The following is a 22,281-nucleotide window of genomic DNA, read 5'->3' as shown; positions in this document are numbered from 1 at the left end:
CTCCATCAAAAACTCCCTGTTGTGCATCTCATCACCAGGGGACCAGATCCACTCCTTATCTAGTCTCCAAAGGTGGCCCCCATGAGCCACACCTCCCGATACCCCGTAGCCTGTGTACTCACCTCCCACATAGAGCAGGGACTGGCTTATAACTCCCTCTAACAACAGAATGGGGCAGGGTGACGCGGTGCAAGTTTCAGGACTAAGGCTTTGGAAACTTTGGCAGCTTCTGCTTTTGCCCTTTGGGAGCCCTGAGCTGCTGTGTCAGAAAGTCTGGAGAGGGAGAGGCTCTGAGACCCCATGGCGAGGTCCAGCTGAAGGAGGTCCAGTGCTGCCGGTGGCCCAGCTGAGTGCCAGCCTCCAGCTACTGGCCACCAGGGCCCGGACGAGTGGGGGACCTGTCCTGGTTATTCCCCTCAGTCCAGCCCCCAGACAACGGTAGCCCAGCTGATGTCATGTGGAGCAAAAGAACTGGCCACAGAACCCACAGAATATGACAGGTAATAAGATGATCATTTCAGCTGCTGTGCGCTGGGTGCTTTGTTACACAACAGGTAAGAGCAATAGTTTCCATGAACATCTGGGCACAGACGAGTGTACTGGTTTGTGTGGCCCCATTTGGCAGAGGTGCTGGCCTCGCAGGTGGTGAAACCTGCTAGAGACGGTGTCCTAACCCAAAGGACTGCCCTACTAGCATGGCATCAGGCCCCACGAAGGGCCAGCCAGACACAGTTCCGAGTACCATGTCCCTCCTGTGCCTTCCATCTCATGCTGGACATTTGATGGATGCCAGTTTTTTTCTGTATCACGATGACCACAATCCATCAGCCCTACATTCGTAGACAAAGGGAAGCCATAGCCCCTCCCAAGTGATGTAAGAAGGAACAAAAGACAGAGTGAAGAATACTTTACCATTTTTGAGACTCAGGTTCTCACGGATCTCCTCGTGGTCACAGGGATGAGTGAAGTCAAAGATACTGTGTCCTGTTAGCTCCACCTGTTTCAAAAACAAGGTTGGGATTCATTACTCCTAATGGTGAAGAAGAGGTCTCCAAGAGCCAGCGGAGCTGCCTTCCAGGTTGAGAGAGAGAGAGAGAGAGAGACAGACAGACAGCAGGCTGGATTAGGTCTGCCCAGATCTCAAGCCACAGACACGTGGACACAATAAATACAAGACTGCCACTGATGACAGAGAGTGGATTCACAGGGTTGGTCTGTTAATCTAGTCAGCAGACCTGTCCATCAGCAATGCCAAACCCAACACCAGGGGCTGGGAGTGTGTCCCTGAGGCTTGTAACCTGAGATCAGTGAGTGGGGGTGGGCACAGGCTGGGAGAAGTCAGGATGGATGGGACCAGAACCTTCCATTCAGTTCTACCCCCAAATGCAAACACCTTCCCTTTCTGAAAGAGCCAGAGGAGGGCATCACCTGTGTGAGTCCCATGAACTTGCTGATGTTTTCCGACAGGAAGATCATGTCGCCATCTTGGGTCACCACGGCAATGAATCCCTCCAACGCTTTTAGGTACAAGTTGTCCATCTGTTGGTTAGCCTCAGCTTCAGACTCATTTTCAGAGCAAACTGGAAAGAGAGGGGGGGTGTATGGTTTACATGAATGTGGTCCTAAGACAGATGTGACTGGTACAGACGAACACCAGTCAGGGATGGATCAAAAGCATTAAGTGGACTTTTCTGGAAACTCACACTGCCAACATCTAAGTGTCACCACATGCCAAAGCACTACACAGAGTATGGGACTTTGCAGGAGTGTGGCTGTAGTGGCAGCATGCTTGTGGCACCAAGGGTAATGGTGGCAGCTGGCATCATAGACATGACAGCAGTCACAGTAGTACTAGAAACCATAACCTTGACCACTAATGTACATTGAGCAATGACTGTCTTACCAGGTACTGTGCCGAACATACTATCTGACCTTTACAATTCCTGTCTTGTAGGTACTATTCTTTGCCTCATTTTATAGAAGAGGCTGAGAGAGACGCAATCAGTCATTGGCTCGAGGTTATAAGGACTGTGGTTAGCTGGCTCAGGTAGCTGCATTCGGCAGTTACACTCCTAACCATTTATAGGCTATGGAGTCAATTAAACGTGGGTTCTATTCCTCCCATTTAGGCTATGACTTTGGCTAAAAACTTCTCTGAATATCAGTTTCCTCATCAGCCACGTGGAAATAATAATTTCCATCTTTTGAGTAGTAAGGACTAAGCAAGTATTTAAGAAGACTAAAACACCACCAATCATTATGATTTTCTCCCTCTGCCATTCCCTCTAGGATAGTACCCCTTCCCCCCAAATTGCTCAAATAGGGGCTGTGTAGCACACAGAGGTACAAATTTAAGTAAAAACTCAGGAGCAGCAGAACTGGATGACCAAGGAGGAATATAGACAGCAAGTGCTCAAGGGTTCAGGGGCAGAGGGGGTCACTTTGGGGTTGTCAGAGACAACTCTTCCAAACAAGGGCAGTTGAGGTGGCTCATAGAAAACAGGGATTCACTCTGTTAGGTGAAAGAACTTTCTGGGCCCCAACAAGTTGGGCAGACACTGGGAAAACACGGAGGTGGCATGGCCTGGAGCAAGCCACTCCCGGGGACTGAGGAGGCACCTATCTGGCTGAAGAGAAGGCTCCATTTCCCAGTCTCAGTAACTGGGCTGCTGAGGGGGCCCAGGGTCCTGGAGCGGTGGCATCACAGAGCACTGCTCTGGGAGAATCACCCGGCAATGGCACGCTGAACGGTTTGGAGAGAGGCCATGGAGACCAGAGGCGCAAAGATCGCACGAGAAGGCCACCGCATCATTCATGGCGGGCTGCAGAAGTGGTGGCTAGGGGCACCCCGGGGAAGCACCCGCCCCACCACCAACCGCTCTAAGCAGCCCTAGCCTTTCAAGTGCACCCCTGTGGCCAGCAGAACAGCCAAGGAGATGCAGATTCAGCTCTTGTCCCACACAAAGCTCCAGGCCCCAGCCCCTTGGCTGTTGTCCTTGGGCTACACGGGCTTTCTTTCAGCCCTGCCTCTCCTACCTCATTACTTAACTCCAAACATACATTTACTAACAAAACTTTATTCGTCCAGTACAAACATCAAGCCAAGTAGACCTCATTTAACTTACAAGGGGATTAGAGAGTAATTTGTCCCTTAGAAAAAGTGAAAACTCACTTAACTAAAAGGAGTCTTCCAACATGAGACTGTTCTGGGGAATGGGAAATGAAGTTAGATTTACAGCCCACTTGGCAAGGAATGCATGGATACTGTGAAATGAAGTTTGGTTTAGTTTGGTTTTATTTGGTTCTCTTTTCCCTGGAGCCCCTAAATTTAAGCTCTGGGCTATATGCTGTTATTCCTCAAGAAGAACAAATCCAAATTAGGAGATGTTTCTACCAAGGGGCTTCGGTGGCACCCCTGGGGACCAGCCACCTCCAGGACACGGGATCAGGCACACGTGCCCAAGGCACTGAGAGAACAGGCCCATCCAGGCACAGGCTGGCAGCCTTCAGAGCTAAGAGTTGGGCTGCAGACAGTAGTAGCATGGCTTCCCTTCTGTTTTGCGAAAATGGTGGAACCAATGAGGGAAATTCTTTCCTCTTCACACCCTAGCTAGCCTGGGAGGGGAGACCATCTGGGGACGCCTGATGCCACACGCATACCCACACTCGATCCCTGCATAGGGTTTCTGCCCACCAACTAGTCAGCTGAACTGATGATAATGAGCCAGAGTTCTAGGTATGGATGTCATTACCGCCAATGTTGGGGTTCCGGTCAACAGCCATATTTAACCCGGGGCTTTAGGAGATGGTGACGGAACTCAGCACTTTCACAGTTGAGCGTGCACCAGAAAGAGTCCCCTGCAGGGCTTACTAAAGCAAGCATTTGGGCGCCCAGGGCTACTACATAATTCACGGGCCCCAGGGCAAAGCAAAAATGTGGGACCTCTCATTGAAAACTGAAGCCATCTCCAGAGCCCCTCTCAGTGTGGAGCCCTGGGGAACTGTGCAGGGCACACACTCACGAAGGTGGCATCGGACAGGCCCTTCCCCACGGTTCCTGATTGCATAGGGCTCAGGTGGGGGCGGAGAACCCGCTTTTCTCACAAGTTCCCAGGCAATGTGGACACGGCTGGCCTTACGGCCACAGGTTGAGAATCACTGCCTCAACTCAAGGTCCTACGAGTGACCCTTAGTGCTGGGAAAATCAAACTGTTTTGGCAGGTGGTGACCTATTTTGGGGATGGGTGAGGAGAGGTTTCCAGCACCATTAAATCACACCAGATAGGTGACTACCTTCTCCAAACAGCAAAGGCCAGCCCTGTGATTCCTGGCCTATTGAGACGATTTTTTTCCTCCTCAATTTCTTTGATCTCAGTGGCAACACTGACATCAAAATCTGGTGTAATCCCAAGACAGCTCTATTTGGGTTAACTAGGCCCAGAGGAAATAGTTCTGCTTAAATTTTCCTGTTTTTAACAGTTCCAACCTAGCCAAACTGGTTTCCATCCATGCCCAGTACACTTGCTTCCAGGAGGTGGTGGATTGGCTGTAGCAGCCGGCCAGCCGGCCTCTGGGAGGAAGGGAGAGGGGCACTCAGGGACCACGAATGGAAATAGAACATCTTGGGACTGAAATCACAATGGCTGGCGGGCCAGGAAGCCGGCAGGCCAGCCCCGAGGGGCCCCTGGGACAAGCTGGCCTCTTGCCTTTGTGGGACATTTGCTCCTGCAGCACCTGCTTTTCCTCCTCGGGGACTCTGAAGGAACCCGGCCAGCTCGCTTCAGTCTGGAGCCCAGGGTGAAAAACGCAAGGCTGGAGGCACACCTTCACCCTATGGGCCAGGGGCGCATGCATATCACCCTCCGCTATCACATTCCTACTGTGTGTCTGCCCCGGGCTGGGCACCAGGCAGGAAATCAGTCAGGCCATCCATTAACAAGTGTCACTATGTACTCAGCCCTGTCCTAGGGAGAATCAGGGATCCTGAAAGGTGGAAGAGCAATCTTTTCTATTCTTTTTTTTAAGTTTATTTATTGAGAGCAAGCGTGTGTATGCATGCACATGCATGAGCTGGGGAAGGGAAGAGAGAGGAGAGAGAGAATCCCAAGCAGGCTCCATGCTGGCAGCCCAGGGCCCAACACAGGGCTCAATCCCATAAAATCATCCTGAGCCAAATTCAAGAGTCAGATACTTCACTGACTAAGCCACCCAGGTGCCCCAAGAGCAATCTTTTTGCTCAAGGAATCTACAGACGGGTGGGGAAGAAAAAGATAAACCACCATAAGGTTATACAACAATCCAGAAGAAATCCTTGGTGCTAAATAAAGAGGAGCCAGCTAGTAGATGTTCACGAAGCCCCCAAAGGGGTCTTTAAGTCACCTGGGGTTCACGGTCTCAGTCGCTCGCTTCCCAGGCCCCTTCGGGGTCTGACCCCCAGAAGAGAGAGGCAGGTCATCAGAATCAGAGGCCCTCTGCTGAGACAGGCACGCTCAGTGTGGGGAGCACAACAAGATTCTTTAATGCTAAAAATAGCTCCAGTAAACAGGCTTTGATGACGACTCCCCACAGCCAGGATATGCGCGGGCTGAGGTTTCGGAGCACTTTTTCCGGAGCACCGCTGCTCATTTCCTTCAGGCAGCACCACCCATGTGGGGCGGGACCCCATGGGCAGCAGGAGCTGGGCATCTGGGGTGAGCGGCGGCGTGGCAGGGCAGACACTCTCGACCAGGTCTTTGAGACCAGACTGTTACAAGGTACTGTTGGTCAGGATGCATTTTTTTTTCCCACCATGGTCATCTTCCCTCTTTATTTCCTACCCTGAAAAGTTCCAGCACTGCTCTGACCATTCCTAAAACCATACTGATGTGATCTTCCCAGTTCACATGTGCTTGGCGCTCACCATTTTGTTTTATTACAGGGCTTTCTTTTTAAAACTAATCCCTCCCCTCCAACTTTCCCAGGTCCATAGACCACCACTGCTGTCACCAGGTAGAAAGCATGGGCTATCTTCACATCTTTGGCAGAAGGCACTGTGTTTTACCCAATCTTGCTGGCTTCCCAAAGGGCCTTGAACATCCACCATTTGAGATTCATTGCTTTGTTCTTTACATAACTTATTATCCTATCTTATGTCTTTGTATTACCCTTTATAAGATATAGCACATGGCTGGGGTCCAGCGAATACCCCACTTTTTGGTTTCAGTTAAGGGAGTGATCTGAACAAGGTCAGTATCTCCAGAAGAGTTTGTATATTAGCTGCTTTCAGCCATTTACATCCTAGTATGAATCAGCTTCTCAGCTCCTCTCCAGACAGGACAGAAAAAAGCCTTGATGTGGAAGGTGAATGGGGCAAGGAATGAATGAATCGATTCATTCATGCCAACGAATCGATAATAAACCTAACATTTCTCTTTTAAAACCTTGCTACATGATGACCTCCAGCAACTGCGTAAATCAATTTGATTTCACCCCGTATGAGTATGGGGAGGCCAAAACTCAATTTTACAGTGAAAAGCCGATTTTGCATAGTTACTGCTGTTTGAGGCCCCCTGAACGCAGGAGCTACCCTCATTTGGTCCCGGTTTGCGGGGACCATCTTGAAAGAGGATTTAAGACAATCAAGCAATACTTCCACTGATGTTCCCGTCAGAGTGTGTTCTGTTCTCGGCCCAGCGTGGAAGCTAATATCATAAAGCTATTGTTTCAGTTTGTTTCCTGTGATACGGATCTCATTGGGCTGTCCCGACTCCCAGGCTGAATTTCTCAGCGCTGAGGTTTTCCTCTCCAACATTCCCACACAGAACAGCCTACTGTGAAAATCAAAGGGAAGCGTGTTACTAAGTAAAGCAGAAACTTTTCTAAAGTAAAACCTGGTCTTTTTTAGCCGTTTGAACTCTGAGCTATGCAACTGGCTATTTCCGATTTTAAAGCGAGCCAACCCGGGCGCTCACCTTTGTTAGAAAGCCTTCAACAATGAATCTGTGGTTTGTTTTGACTTGGAAAAACCAGGCTGCTTGGCATTTTGATAGGCGTTGCTGTAAGGTGGGTATAAGAGGACTTTCTGCTGGGTTGCTGTTCATGCCATTTCTCCAGAAGCCTCTACTTCGTCTAAATCAGTTTGCTTATTCAAAATGACTTTTATTTCTACACTGTAACTTGTGGAGAGCCTCCTGTGTGGCAGCCGAGAGGATAAGGGTTTTCTGTCCACTTAGCTCAATCCTCCAATAGCACTGCCAAGCAAGTACTGTCACCCTACTCGTACAGACGAGAAAGGAAAGCTCGAAGGCAGTGAAGAGATTCTCACAAACTTGGAAAGAAGGCTCCAGTGTGGGTCTGCGTGCCCACAAATCCCACACTCCTCTTCACTGTATTGCATATTTTGAAAAAGCAAAATGTGATTTAAAAAAAAAATCCTGTCTCACATGCAATTCCTGAAGACCATTTCAACAATCAGTCTAAAGAATGTGTGGCTGGAGCCTGGAAGAGAAGGCAGAGAAAGGGGATGTGGAAAAGCCATCCGCCTCCTCCTCCTCCCCTGGGAAATGCGTGTTTTATGAGAAGTGCTCCATCAAGGACAGCAGGACCCGATGGCCAGATGTAGACACTTCTTATCATTTTCCGTCAGTCCTCTCCTCAGGACGGAGAGGGCCAGAGCTGACATGCTGAGGGCGCTGGTCCATCTGGGGCCAAGCCCAGCCAGAGGGCAGGCAGTTTGTGTGCACAACTTGCAACAGCTCCTGAGCGGGCTGCGTGCGGGCTCCCTGTGGTCCCATCTCCCTGGGTGTCGCCGGCACACGGGGCTCACACCACTCCAGCACACAGGCAGGTGGGTGTGCTCAGGGGACCTGGCCTCTGATATCCAGTTTTCACCAAGCCAACCTCTGACCACCGAGAAGGATGACTGTACGTGGGGAAGCATGGAAATCAAAGCCACACATCATGAGAAAGAACAGACACAAGTCACGGAATGTGTGAGGGCCATCGCTGCACCCCACTGCTCAGGGCTGGCCCCCAGGTGCCTCTGTTCATCTTTGGTTCTCCTACCAAGGAAGAACCCTCCCCTGACGCCTAACCCTCATCGAGGTCTTTGCCTGACGAGGTTTGCACAGTGCTCCTGCCCACCTGTGTCCGTCTTTCTCACAAACACAGACTCACGAGGCCTTGCATTGCAGGTGCAGATTCACCAGGTGCTAAGTGTGTGACTTTGAGCGACCTTTTCTGTACCTCACTTCTCCTCATTCTACAAGTTCTGTGATGTTCTACAAGTCCAGAAGCAGTTAGAGAGTGTCCCAATGATAATGAATATATTACTCCTTTTGGGGTCTCTGTTGGTGGAGGGATGGGGCTTGCAATGGAAGGAAGCAATAATTTACCCAAAGGAATTAATGTCTAAGAGCAGAATTTCAAGCATCATAACAGGGAAGTTGAGGAGATACTTCTGGGTGTGGGGCAAGCGTCTCTGTCTGGTCATTAAATCCTCCACTGCAGACTCTTTGTATATGTAGAGATGATTCCAATACTCCCAGACGCTGCCCTCACCTGTCCAGAAAGAGAAGCCTCTTTAAAAGAAAGAGGTCCACATGTGCCCTCTGATGGGGTCTCCCAGCCACTGTCCTGGCTTTCAGTAGCATCTGCAACAAACCTGCCATTCCATGGCATTGTTTCTTTGGAAGTATTTATAGAGCATGACTTTGCCCTTGGTTCTCCCCCTCCTGTCTGCTCTGCGGAGATTCTTTAGATTTGCAGGACAGGGTTAGCACTCCGACCCTTGGACCCACCGAGGTGTCATCCTATTTTCTGAAGGTCTTTCTTTCCCCATATCCTTCCTGTGCTTCAGGGCCCAGAATAGCACATGCTGGTCTCGCCTCCCTGCCTTGTGCTGGATTCCCTCTGCTCTGGGTTTCTTCCCCAGAATAGCCCCTTCATAACAGGATGGCAGACTCTACCGGCTCCCAGGCACCAGGCTGGCTCAGGAAAACTGGAAGCCAACCACAAAAGAACCTTCCCCTGCCTGCCTGCCTCCCTGGAGCTCACTGGCTGGGACGCTGCCCACCGCGACGCCTCAGTCGTGTGGAGAGAGGCACTACCTGCCGTCCAGTTTCCTCATGAAACTGGCAGACCAGACCAGATGGGACTGTCACACAGGATCTGAAACTGGAAAACTAACTCCCCAGGCTGCTGCTTTCTGGTCAGGACTCACAGAAAAAGGTTTTTCTGAAGACTGTGAATTTGGAGGGAAAAAAGCCCAAAAGTATGGTGAACTGGAGACTCGCAGTGATGCCAGTCAGGGTGAGGGTGGGCGGGCTCCAGGAAGGCTGTTACCCGCCGAGGACTTGGCGGGGTGAAGGAGCGTGGCCCGCTCAGGTGCCTTACGCACTTGGCCTCCTGTCATTCCACAGATGCTCTGTGCGGCAAGTGGCCTGCACCCCTCTCACAGGCGAGCAGACCAAGAGCAGAGACACCACAGCATCGACCCGGCATCCTGGCTGGGGAGAGGGGAAAGACTACGCGGGCACAGCTGCTGCCCTTCTGGAGAAGGCAGCTGGAAGGTAAGCACGAAAATGCTTCCGAAAGATGCTCTGGAGTGGAGTGTGGCTCTGGCGGCCAGACGGCCAGGCACCCGGGAGTCTGGTGAAAGCTGCTCCTGACGCCCCAGCCCTTTCTGTCCTCAGCTTCTGGGTGTCCACGCGCCTCCTTAGTCCTGTCCCTGCTCTTCACCCCATGGTACTTCTTACTGTAAAGGTCACTGCCAGACAGGAGGGGTTCAACACGAAGGAAGGAAGGAAGCCCCAGTGATGGCGTCTGTGTGTGTGGGGGTCCCGCAGAGTGGGGGTTGTGTGGAGGAAGACCTTCCCAGGGGCCTCCCGCACGACTGGGCCTCCCACGTGTGAGCACAGGCCGGTGAGGCCGCTGTGCACACCGGCTCGGGGGGCTGCAGGCCTCACCTGAGGACAGAAGCTTGTGTGTGCGCAGGAAGCTGATGGCCAGCCGCATGATGGAGGCTTTGTCCAGGTGCGAGCTCACGCTGTGAGGCAGGGGCAGCTCGTGGGCCAGCTCGTAGAAGACCTCGGTCTCTTTGCTCCGCCGGCACCGGGCCGCGTCCCGGGACTTCTCCTTCCTCCTCTCCGAGCTACTCCTAAGTTCAGAGAGAAGGGGGTTAGTTCCTGAAAGGTAACGGTCATGCTATCCATCATGCCTCTGGTCAGGACATCCCCAGGGCCACAAACCATGGTGTGGCCAGACTCTTCTGCTGACCGGGTGTGGGCCGATACCTGTCGTCCAAGCACACACAACCTCTGCTGTATACTATTGGCTCTATGTTCGTGTGTGTGCGTGTGTGTGTGTGTGTATGCGTGTGTGCTCACGTGCTTCTAACCACCTCCCTCCTCTCCTACACCAGACCAGGGCTTCACATGCAGGGCCTTGGAGCAAAGACTTGCCAATTAATCAACTGGCAAAGATGGGGATGGGTCCCGGGGTTATCTGGGGACAGAGGTGAGTGCCCAGGGACGGTGAGGGGAGTATGAGGAAGCTGTGGCCACTGGCCCAGAGCGCTGTGTCAAAGGATCTGGAGAACGAGACGAAAGCCCTCTCTCTGGATAAAGTGCACTTAGAAAAATCTAAGCCCGGGACGGAACCTTAGATCCCATTTTGTATCAAAGAGTAATTTCCTCAGTAAACATTGAAAAGGCCGTGAAAGCCCAGGAAGAAACAGCCAGACATCTGTCAGGCTGATGTCCCAAAGCGCGTGCCTGGCAAGGGTTAAAAAGGAGCGTGCACAAACACGTCTCCTCTCTCACCCTGCCAGCATAGGCTAGCAGCCTGTCACATGCTCACGTTCCTCTTCTTTGCAGGACGGAAGGAAGGAAGGATGACACACAGCCAAACCTGCCTCTTTCAGGAAATCCTACAGAAATCCTAAATCTTATAAAGCCTATGTTAGGTCCTAATACGAGCAGGTTCAAAAGCCAGCCCACCTGGATTGAAATTCCGGCTTCTCCGGGGGCCAGCTCAGTACACCTAAATTATTTAGACTGCTCAGACTCAGTCTTCTCATCTGCAAAATGGTACTAATAGTACTTATCCTACCAAGTTATTGTGAGGATTGGATGTGATAATGTATATAAAACCTTTACAACAGGTTTATCCCAACTGTAAGCAATCAATGTTAGCTTATATTAATAACAAATCTGAAAAAAAAAGATCCTGAGAGTAAAAGTGTTACACAAGAGTACAGTACAACTTATTTTCATAGAAAGGTAAGTATTATACATAATACTTCTTATACATTACATAGGAAAAAAATCTAGAAACATAAAATAACTTATTTTTAGAAAAATTAACATTTATTTTTGAGAGACAGAGAGAGAACACAAGCAGGGGTAGGCAGAGAGAGAGGGAGACACAGAATCTGAAGCAGGCTCTGAGCTGTCAGCACAGAGCCCGATGTGGGGCTCAAACTCACAAACTGCAAGATCATGACCTGTGCTTAAAATGGATGTTTAACCGACTGAGCCACCCAGGCACCCCTAAAAATAACTATTATTCTTACAGTTGTTACATATGTAGTGCTTACTATATTCCAGGACATGTTTTAAGCACTCCTATATTAGCTTCTTGAATTCTCACAACTGCCCTTGGAAATAGTACTACTGTTGTGTTTAATTTATAGATGAGGAAACAGATCCAGAGAGGTGACATAATTCACCTGCAGCCCTTGGTCAGGTTAAGTGTGGAAGTGGCTTTGCGCCAGGCTTTTATCCAGCAGTGAGGTCAGTGGAGGGATTATTAGTTTTTAGTGCTTATCTGTATTTTCTTATGCTTCTATAAATAACCTGTACTGCTTGTTTAGTAAACAAGTTTTTTAAAATTCTTTTATTTATATATATTTTTAAAGTTTTTTTTTTTAATGTTTGTTTTTTTGTTTGTGAGAGCTCAAGCAGGGCAGGGGCAGAGAGATGGATACAAAGAATCTAAAGCAGGCTCCACACTGATAGCAGGGAGCCTCATGTGGGGCTTGAACTCATGAACTGTGAGATCATGCCCTGAGCTGAAGTCAGATGCTCAACTGACTGAGCTGCCCAGGTGTCCCCCCCCAAATTCTGTGATTTTAAAATAAACCATCCAGGGGCGCCTGGGTGGCTCAGTCTGTTAAGCGTCCGGCTTCAGCTCAGGTCATGATCTCACAATTTGTGGGTTCAAGCCCCACATCGGGCTCTGTGCTGACAGCCAGCTCAGAGCCTGGAGCCTGTTTCAGATTCTGTGTCTCCCTCTCTCTCTGACCGTCCCCTGCTCAGATTCTCTGTCTATCTCTCTCTCAGAAATAAATAAAACATTTTAAAAAATAAAATAAAATAAAATAAACATTCCAATGTAGTTAATGGTTCTCAAGGCCTCATTCAACCAGCTCCAACTTGCTCCCTCTGTCCTCCCATCTGGGATCTTACAGAGCCGGCCACGGCTTCTCCTCGTGTTTGGTTCTACAGACTGTTATCTGGACAGAAGATCGGTATTTGGGGATTCACAGAGTGTTGCCATGTCTCTCAGAGACCTCCGGATTTGGGGCAGAGGCACTGTTAGGCTTTACAAGATGCTTCAGTCTTTAAGTTTTTTAAAAAATGTTTTTTTTTTTTATTTCTGAGAAAGAGAGAAAGACAGCATGAGCAGGGGAGGGTCAGAGACAGAGGGAGATACAGAATCTGAAACAGGCTCGAGGCTCTTAGCTAGCTGTCAGCACAGAGCCCCACGCAGGGCTTGAACCCATGAACCGCAAGATCATGACCTGAGCTGAAATCAGATGTTTAAATGACTGAGCCACCCAAGCGCCCCCAAGATGCTTCATTTTTTAAAACCAGAGCGTCCAGCTCCCTGGGTGGATTAGCATCACATACTCAGACTGTGGGAAGAAGGTCCAACAGCTGTGGATAGACAGAGAGAACTTTCAGGAAAACTGTGAAACGGGTTAGATAGTTATTTCCCGTCCTCTCTCCCTCTTCTGTTTCCTTTACCAAACTCTCGTTTCCTCAGCTCCCTGCACATCCATTCTCCAAGCCCTCACTCCATCCGCTCCCATCTGCACCTCTCAGAACCGGCTGTCAGGACCGGTCTGCTCCTGCATGAGAGCTTTAACAGTAGTCTGTGTAGGAGTCCCTCCCACTTACATGTTAGTCCTGACCTCTGACCATGGAGCAAAATCAGCTGTTCAGGGCTTGCTGACATCCCGGCGTGGGGAAGGAGGCTGGGAGGGGACAGGGCACTAAATCTGTACACCTCATGACAGGCAGGCGTGAGAGCAGGTAAGGAGCGCCAGGCCTTTGAGATGCTGGATTCCACGCTCTGGCGCCAACCCGGACTCCCCAACAGAAGCATCATCAGCACACTATCAGTCAATAAGGCTTCTAGAGAAGCAACCCTGGGCTGAACGGATTGCCAGCACAGGCTGGGCCAATAATGCCAACATCTGCATGCACATAGCTTCCCTTTGATGCTGACCCTTTCTTAAGAGTGCAAGGAAACCGACAAGGTACAGAGGGAGAAGCAGGGGTGTAAAAAAAAAAAAAATGAAACAAAACCAAAGGCAGGCTGGAGCCGATGCTGTGCCTGGCAATGGCATTCGGGACTTGGGTCCTACCATGTCCCCTCAACCCCACAAATGTGTATTCACACCTCCTTTTGTGCCTCAAAACTGCACCAAGGACCTTACATATATGCCCTTATAATAATTCTAATGACAAAACTGTGGGCACAGTTTATACATGTGGAAACAAGTGCTCTGACGTGAAGTGCAACTTGCCCAAGATCACAAAGTAAATGCCTAAACCCTTGGAGAGCATGCCGTCAGCTGGGCAGATACTTAGAAGTCCTAAGACACACAGGCGCTCTGTGTCTCATTTCGTCTTTACAACCTGCGTGGGGGATGGGCAAGACAGGCACAACTCTTGCCCCCATTTCACAGATCTGGAAACTGAGGCCCCACCATGCTAAGTAACTTACCTAGGACAACTGAGCTAACCAGTGGCAGAACTAGGGCTAGAACCTATCTCTTCCTAGGCCAATACCCTTTCCCACAGCTTAATGGCAGGAGGTCGTGGCTTTAGTGAGAAATGAAGAAACCACAAAATCTTAACATTTAGAAAAACAAAGACTGAGAATCTCAGGCAGCCTCTTTCAAAAGTCATGAGCTACACGTTAGCTACCTTGTTTTTACAGTTGCACTCTGGGGCTAGTATAACTTTAATTAGATTATCTAGTTAACCTTGACACAGCCCAGGGATATCTGTCTAATGCTGACTCTTAGAAGAACAAAAGTGTGTAACACTGCTCTCATTTAATTAGCAACGCTGAAGAAGCAGCATAATTAATGATAAGTGTGAAGGTAAGACCTCCCTGATTGATGCATCTGCAGCCTACTTCCTCACGCAACTGACCACAGGTTGAGCCTCTTAGCAAATGGAAAAGGGGGCTGGAAGTTAGGAGGGCTGGTGTTTTTGTTTGTAAATGTTTATTTATTTTTGAGAGAGAGACACAGAATCCAAAGCAGGCTCCAGGCTGTCAGCACAGAGCTCAATGCAGGGCTCAAACCTACAAACTGTGAGATCATGACCTGAGCCGAAGTAGGACGTTTAACTCACTGAGCCACCTTGGACGCCCCAGGACTGGTGTTTTAATGTACTGGCCACAAGACTATCTATCTGATTCAGATGAGGAAATATATTGTTGGTGCCCTGATAGCCTCATCTGAAAAATGGGAAAGGTCTCACATCTTATTTATTTGTCAGGATCGAAGGAAGTGAATGCACAAGGGTTGGAAGTACTAGAAACTTTTCCACAAATGAAAACCATCGTGTCATCTGGCTAATCTGAGTGTCAGTCACAGAGTTTGGTCATAACAGCTGGTCTTCATCACCGAATCCACGCTGCCTCAGGGCTGGAGGAGTAATTGGGGGTCCAGTTGATCTTGACCAGTACCTGTTACGTTGATGAACCTTCTTAGGTCAACGAGGCTTCATTTCCTAAAATTCTTGCATTTTGTTTTCTTTCCCTCGATCGGTCCTAGAATGACCTGCAGTATAGACCAGCATTTTTTGCTTTCGTGACAATCCTAGACATGGCATGTTAGAATTCTCTGCTTCCTCATAAAGAGACAGCTTATGTTAAGATTTCCAAATCCTCAGAAAAGACTCAAATTTATTTCTTACTCCAAATTGTTCCTTCTACAAAGTGCCCACTCCTGTCTTTCTGGGTGGCCCTCCCGCAACCACAGGGTGGTCCTGAAGAATACTTGGTATCCAGAATGCACTCCGTACATGTGGCCCTGGGTCACTGTGTCCTCCTGCTGACCCAGACGCATTTACTGAACTCCACGCTGGACCTCGTGAAACTGCAGAGTGGGTAAGGTGCACATTCCTTGTTGTCAAGGACATGCAGTTTCATTAAGGAGACAATAATTTGAAACACCTCTGTGAACCATAGGAGCAAGCATAGGCAGTAAACAGCCTAAGTGGTTAAGATAAGGAAGGAGCCGGTATGAGCAAGGTCACAGAATGCTACTCAGGGAGGCAGGACTTCAGCAGATCCTAGAAGGACACATAATACCATCCTGACATGGCTTGAGGGTCAGAAACCGCTTCCCCCCTCCCCGCTCATATATGAGCTATCTCATTTGATTCTCGAAACAACCCCGAGGGATAGGAACTATTATCCCCTCTTAATAGATGAAGCAGAGATTTAGAGAGATTAAGTAACTTGATAAAAGATATGGTCTCAAACGGAGTTCTTCTGGGTCCAAGATCAAGGATTTTCCCACTGGCAGTGAAGAAACTGGTGTCTATTGCACAGCTTTGCTGTGCCGTGTTAGACACTCTCCCACAAAGTGGATGTTCACAGACCCTATAGGGAGAAGAGGTGGGTTGAAACTTGAAAAGGACACTATGACATAAAGATTCTCGGTCCTTAAATGAGCACCCACTCATTTGGGAAAAAGACCTGAAACCTCAGGAGGAGATTAAGAGGCACTATCCGTGTTCCCATTGGGTGTGAGAAGGAGGNCAAGTTTATACTTACTCTCCCCGAGGTAGACACTCACATCTGGTCCCAACCGAGGGAAGTGACCACTTAAGGACCAGGCAGCTGGTCAGAAAGCAAAACAAAACTGACATAAAGCTTCAGTGGGTGTATGCCACAACTTGGCCAGGAAAGAACTGTGTCCAGAGCTTTGCTCTCTTCAAAGTGTCTCCTTAGATTCTGGGTCATTGGTCCAAGCTTGGCTTAAGTCAATAACAGGACCATTATCAGCTCTTGGTCAAGATGATTCTGGTTGCTGACTTCCAGATAAATAGAGCCCGGTGTGGCCCCCAAGCTGTCCCCAGCTGCACCAGTGAGGCTGGTTGCTTAATTAGCTATCCTCTTCCGACCTGCAGTATGACAGGACGCCTTGCCTAATGCCTGAGGGCCACCAGGGTACCAAAACACTCTGCCTGTTCCCCTATAAGGTCAGTTGGCCTAGAAGCACGATGGATTTCAGCAGGTAGGGAGAGAGACTGAAGCTGATTACGCCAGCTTGAATCAGTCTACTGGTTGGTGGTGAAATTCTTTGTTTTAAAAATGTTTATTTTTGAGAGGAAGAGAAGGGGAGAGAGAGAGGGAGAGAGAGGGAGAGGGAGGGAGAGGGAGGGAGAGGGAGAGGGAGGGGGGAGAGAGAGAGAGAGAGAGAGAGAGGCAGAGAGAGAGAATCTCAAGCAGGTGCATGGAGCCTGATGCAGGGCTCAATCCCCCAACCCTGGGATCATGATCTGAGCCTAAATCAAGAGTCGGACACTCAACCGACTAAGCCACCTACGTGTCCCATTGGTGACAAAATCTAAGCTCGTGCCAAATCGCAGGAGGTTGTAACAGAGGAAATGAAGGTCAAATGCCATTGGAAGGGCTCTTGTGACCCTTCCGTGAAGCTGTGTGGCTGCTGCACAAGGACTGCCCAAAGGGAAGAAGAATAGCCTCGGGTCCCAGAGATCAGGACGGACCCCACACCCAGGGGTTGATAACTGCACGGATGAAAGCAAAGCAGAGTCAAAGTGAGGGCTTCTCAATCTTGGCTGCTCTTCTGAGTCATCAGAGGAGACTTAAACACTAATGCCTGGGTCCCCTACCCCCCAGAGTCCGGTTTAATAGACTGATTTAATGGTGTTGAGTCCGGGTATCGGGGATTTTAAAGCTTCCCGCATGATTCCCATGTGCACCCAGGTCTGGGAACCACTGTAGCAAAGCACTCAGCTTAAAATAAAGAGGTTTGTGTTTTGGTTTTGGTTTTTGTGGAAGAAAAGGAAACTGATATTTATTGTGCCCTGAGGCAAAGTGCATTTCATGGACAATCTCATCTGATCCTTGGTTAAACTAAGGGGCGATATTGGCCCTGGTGTTTGCAGAGCAGTGATTGTCAATTTTGGCCTCCAGCAGAATCACCTGGAGGGCTCCCTAAACCGCAGGCTTCCACACCTGTGGTCACATGTCCTCAGAGGACGGTCCATAGACCCAGGTCTATTTCTGAAATTAACCATTGCTCTAAGTATTTTGGGAGGCCTATTAGCATCAATTTCAGAGCCACAAAAGAAAAGCAGTGGTAACACTTCATAGAACATACTTCATTTTAAACCCCAAACAATGTCATCCTGTTTGCCCGCCCCCTTTAGTCACCAGATTTGGCTGTGGATGGATGTCGGTTGTTTGAAAGAATGAAATGTGCCCTCTGAGATAAGGCCTTGCCACAATTGAAGTTACTCAAAAGAATAGTCTTTGCCTCTACAGACAATTCTAAAGGAGTGGCAAAAATGTGCAAAGAGGGTGGTATTCTCATGACCAATTTTCTGGGTGTATTTGGATGTGTGTCCAAAGGAAGTAGTGATTAGCATATGAATCTATTACAGAGGGGAGTAAAGGCGTCAATGTCAACCAGTCAAAATAGAAGAAATTAAACTTGCAAACTCAGGAGGAGCTGGGCATATTAGACAGACCTCTGCAAGGGGAAAAACCGCATTAATATAGCTTCACTGTACACACCCCTGGTGAGGGGCATGGGCTCTGCCCCAAAAGAGACCAAGCCTCCCTGGAGAGAAGACTAATACTATAGATTTGCATATCAAAAGTCCTAAAAGAGGGAATACAAAGAAGAGGTGAGGGCTAGAGTGAGCAGATGCTCCCACTCATCCCTGCCCCAAAGGAGGAATCCTGGGAAGTGTCTCATACCTCACCCTCCCCACCTCCCCTCCACTGGGCTGAGCCCCTGACTCCCTGACCCACGCTGATGGTCTGTGCCCCTGGAGAGCGGGCCTGGACTGCATTTAGAGCTGACACTAATGTCTGGGCCCACCCAACATGGCCCTCTAATGCTCAATTCTGCTTACGGCCCGCTGGAGATGCTTATCTGGTGGGCTTCTGGGCCCCAGGCAGCCTGGAGAAGAGCAGCAGACCCAATTACCAAGCAGCCCCATAGGTATAGCCCAGGCGGGGCTCCAGATGACCCAGCTCCTTATATAATCTGAGGACATGTGCAGTCCCCAGCCCAGCTGGGAAAGCCAGGCATGTATAGGAGTCACAGTGGTGACCTGTTGCCACGCCTAGCTTCGCCGAGCCCAACCCTCAGTGGGGTTTTCCTTATTCGACATATTAGGAGGAATACCACTTTACATTTGTGCCAATCACCATGGTTTATAGAGCACTTTATAAGCTAGTCTGTAAATCTCACCCTGCAGGATAGAAGGAGCAGGGACCGTTATACCCATTTGAGAGAGAAGGCAAACTGAAGCTCAGAAAGGTAATGGCAATGTGCAGAGCTGGAACAGAAGCCCTGAGCTCTGAGGTTTTCAGGGACGCACGAATGGAGAGCCCACTGCCAATCAGCACAGGACCTGTCACACAAGTGCAAATAGACCTTCGTTATTCATTACCGTTCTATAACCCAGCTTATCTTAAATCATTTCCTTTTTAAAAAATGCTTTGGTGAAGATAAGGGTAATACACATTTGGTGTAGGCAACTTTAAAAGTACAGAAAGGTATAAATAAAACTGAGATTTCATTGGATTTATGGCTTCTTAATATTTTATCACATTTTAAAGAATTCTTTAAAGATATTCACAACCGGCAGTCATATCATGTGGGGCATACATATCACAACGCACGAAGCCATTGTTGAGTTATGGTTTCTAATTTCTAGGTGTTATATGCAATACTGTGGTGACTGTGTATCAGGTGTTGCTTTCTACTTTATTTTTTGGGATAAAAGAGGACATGTGTCCAGCTGGCCACCAGCTCCCCACAGCTGCCTTGCAGCGACTCCCCTGTGCAAGCTCAGGACTGGACAACATTTGCGTGTCCAGGGCCGCGACTGCTGCTAGTAAAGGCAGGGCCCCTGGGACAGGTGCCGCAGAGGGAAGGATCAGGGGCGGGAAAGCAGGATGCGCACACGGTCTCAGCCACTTTCTCCGCCCGGTCACCAGCACCTCTAGGCTTTCTCTTTCTCTGGCTATATTCATGTTAATGCAACTGAAGACAGATGGCCACCTGACTTGGGACTGGGGACTCCAGTTCTGGAAGATGGTCACTCTTGTTGGTCAGCAGGACCTCCTTCCCCATTGTAAAAGCAAAGTGTCTTTCCATCTACTCTGATCTCAGCACAGCCAATGCATGGACAGAGGAGGCTCCGGGGCACCTGTACCCATGGGAAGGGGAGGAAAGCAAGCAGCTGCAAGGGGCAGCCGCCTGGATCTCCATGGCTCTCTCTGGCCTCTGATGCTGCTACTGCCCGACCCCCTACACTGTGCAGACTCCAGCCAAGGGACTCATCAACCTCTGTGAGCTGAGATGCTGCTGCCGCTGGTGCTACCACTAGAAAGGACTCTCGTGAGATATTTGCTGTTGTGAGGACTCTCATCATACTACCTTCGATTTAATCCTGAAACAGTCCTGTAAGATAGGTCTGGTGTCATCCCGTTTTACACAGAAGCAAATAGATTGCAAGGATGTTAAGTGACGTACCCAGTGTCACCCAGTGATGGAGCCAGCACTCAAACCTGTCATTTAAAAACATTTTAGGGGTGCCTGCGTGGCTCAAGCATCCGACTTCAGCTCAAGTCACAATCTCACAGTAAGAGCCCCACACTGGGCTCTGTGCTGACAGCTAGCTCAGAGCCTAGAGCCTGTCTTCAGATTTTGTGTCTCCCTCTCTCTCTAACCCTCCTCTGCTCATGCTGTCTCTCTCTCTCAAAAATAAATAAAACATTTAAAAAACACATCTTTTTAATGTTTATTTTTCAGAAGAGGGATAGAGTGTGAGTTGGGGAGGGGCAGAGAGAAGAGGAGACACAGAATCTGAAGCAGGCTCCAGGCTCTCAGCTGTCAGCACAGAGCCCAATGTGGGGCTTGAACTCACAAGCCTTGAGATCATGAGCTGAGCCAAAGTCGGACACTTAAGTGACTGAGCCACCCAGGTGCCCCTCATACCTGCCATTTAAGCATAAATCTTACACTCTTGATTGCATTGTCACTGTCTGGGAAAGGTCATAAGCAGATCCCTCTTGCAGGTTCAAATGGGCTAGCTGAGCTGGGTGTACGGGAGGGGGATGGGGGGGAAGCTTTCCCTCTAAGGATACTTAATTAGATGAATTCTCGATCTGGGAAGCACCAAAAGGGACATCCTGGCCACCCTCTTGCCCTAGGTCAGCCCCTTTTAAACCAGGCCCAGTGGGATATATTTTCTCTGCTTGGAGACGTCTGTGTTTAAAAAAAAAAAAAAAAAGTTCTTACTTTGCTAGCAGAGTCTGCAGACACCACAGGTAAAGTGTTTCATCCTACTTTTTGTCATTAAACATTTTTATTGAGGTCTAACTGACCTGTTGTTTCAGAATGAATCACTATCTGCACACACTGCAGAGTGTTCACTGCAAGACGTCTAGTCCCCACACGGTTTTCCTTGGTGCCACTTCCCTGGGCTTGAGACCATTTGCCCGCACTCAAGGGTCTCTCTCTAAAGTGTCTATCCATCAGTAGCCTTCTTCCCTTGGGTCCCACAGGCTTCCAACCACACGATTGGTGATTTGCTCAAGCTATTCTGCATGTGCAGCCATCCCAATCCTATACCGCTGCGTGCAGCCAAGAAAACTGAAGAAATGACAGAGCAGAAAAACAAAGGGAAAAGTGCCCGAAATGGGATGTGAATGGATTCCCACGCACGAAGCATGCGCTGTCTCTGGAGGGAGCTGGGGGCAGCTGACCCTCAGTGACCCCAGCCTCTAAAGGCCAGCGCCTGGCCTTCCCTGTCCCACATCCCATCTGATACACATGCCCTTCCTTCACCTGGCCTGGCTAAACGATATCCATCTCTCAGGGCCTCCTCTAGTCCATGTCCTCCAGGAAGGCCTCACCTCTGCAGACTTCTGAACATCCCGCATCAGAGATTTACATGGCATGATCCAGCCCTGGTGTTTATTTTCTCTTTATATCACTTCTGTAGCACTTGTCTCTCCCTCTAGACCACACATTCCCCAGGGAAGGGACCCATCACCTCTTCTGCTGGTGTCCTCTAAAGCATAAATAGTACAAAGCAGTACAAACTGGAGACACTGGATAAAAAGCACTGGAATAATCTCTGTTCTATGAATTCCTCAAAGTCTCTCACTGTTCTAGGTCTTTTGTAAGAATTCGAATCCAATTTTCAATTAGAATAAAAGATTTCCATCCAGAAGAGCCATAACACAGAGATACTCCAAGATGTTTGTGTGTGTGTGTGTGTGTGTGTGTGTGTGTGTGTGTGTGTGTGTGTGTTTCCAACTCTTTGAATGAAATCTGGGGTTTGAACTAGTAGTGCTGACAGCTGCCTATGGGGTCCCATAGACCAGCATTTCTCAAACTTGACTGTGCACACAAGTCACTCCAGGATCTTGTTACAGCCTCTGACTCAGGAGGTCTAGGCTGGGGCCCGAGACTCTGCATTTCTTACAACCTTCCAGACGCTGCTGATTCCACTAACCACAGCCAGGGACACAATGGAGATGTCAATGTTGACAGGGTCAGTGTTACCCTTGATGCCATCCTTATCCAAAGCCACCTAAAATCCAACAAGTCAGATCTTTTCTTCTGCCAGGAAGAATCTCCCTCTCTTTTTATCTTTTCTTATAGGATATTTCACTTGGCTCCACTTGGATATCCCCACCCGCCTTTGAGTACCCCTTCCCCTCCATCATCTCATCCCCTTTTATTTCTTAAAACTGCTTCCTTCAGCGCCAGTCTGAGCC

The 22,281-nt window shown here is 49.2% G+C and overlaps 1 protein-coding gene across 1 annotated transcript in view; it reads right to left on the bottom strand.

Annotated features, from left to right (window-relative positions):
• The window catches only part of EPAS1 (endothelial PAS domain protein 1), an 84,528-nt gene that overhangs the window by 26,120 nt on the left and 36,127 nt on the right, over positions 1–22,281 (bottom strand). The window contains exons 2-4 of the mRNA XM_077749346.1: positions 9,945–10,135; positions 1,429–1,580; positions 913–997 (exon numbers count right to left, since the gene is read on the bottom strand). Coding sequence (XP_077605472.1) covers positions 913–997; positions 1,429–1,580; positions 9,945–10,135 — 428 coding nt within the window. The remainder of the gene's footprint in view (positions 1–912; positions 998–1,428; positions 1,581–9,944; positions 10,136–22,281) is intronic.

This window comes from Crocuta crocuta, unplaced genomic scaffold, assembly GCF_008692635.1.
Source record: "Crocuta crocuta isolate KB4526 unplaced genomic scaffold, BGI_CrCroc_1.0 scaffold118, whole genome shotgun sequence".
NCBI classification, from domain to species: domain Eukaryota; kingdom Metazoa; phylum Chordata; class Mammalia; order Carnivora; family Hyaenidae; genus Crocuta; species Crocuta crocuta.
Note: the sequence above shows the minus strand (reverse complement) of the source record. Positions and strands in the feature narration are given on the sequence as shown.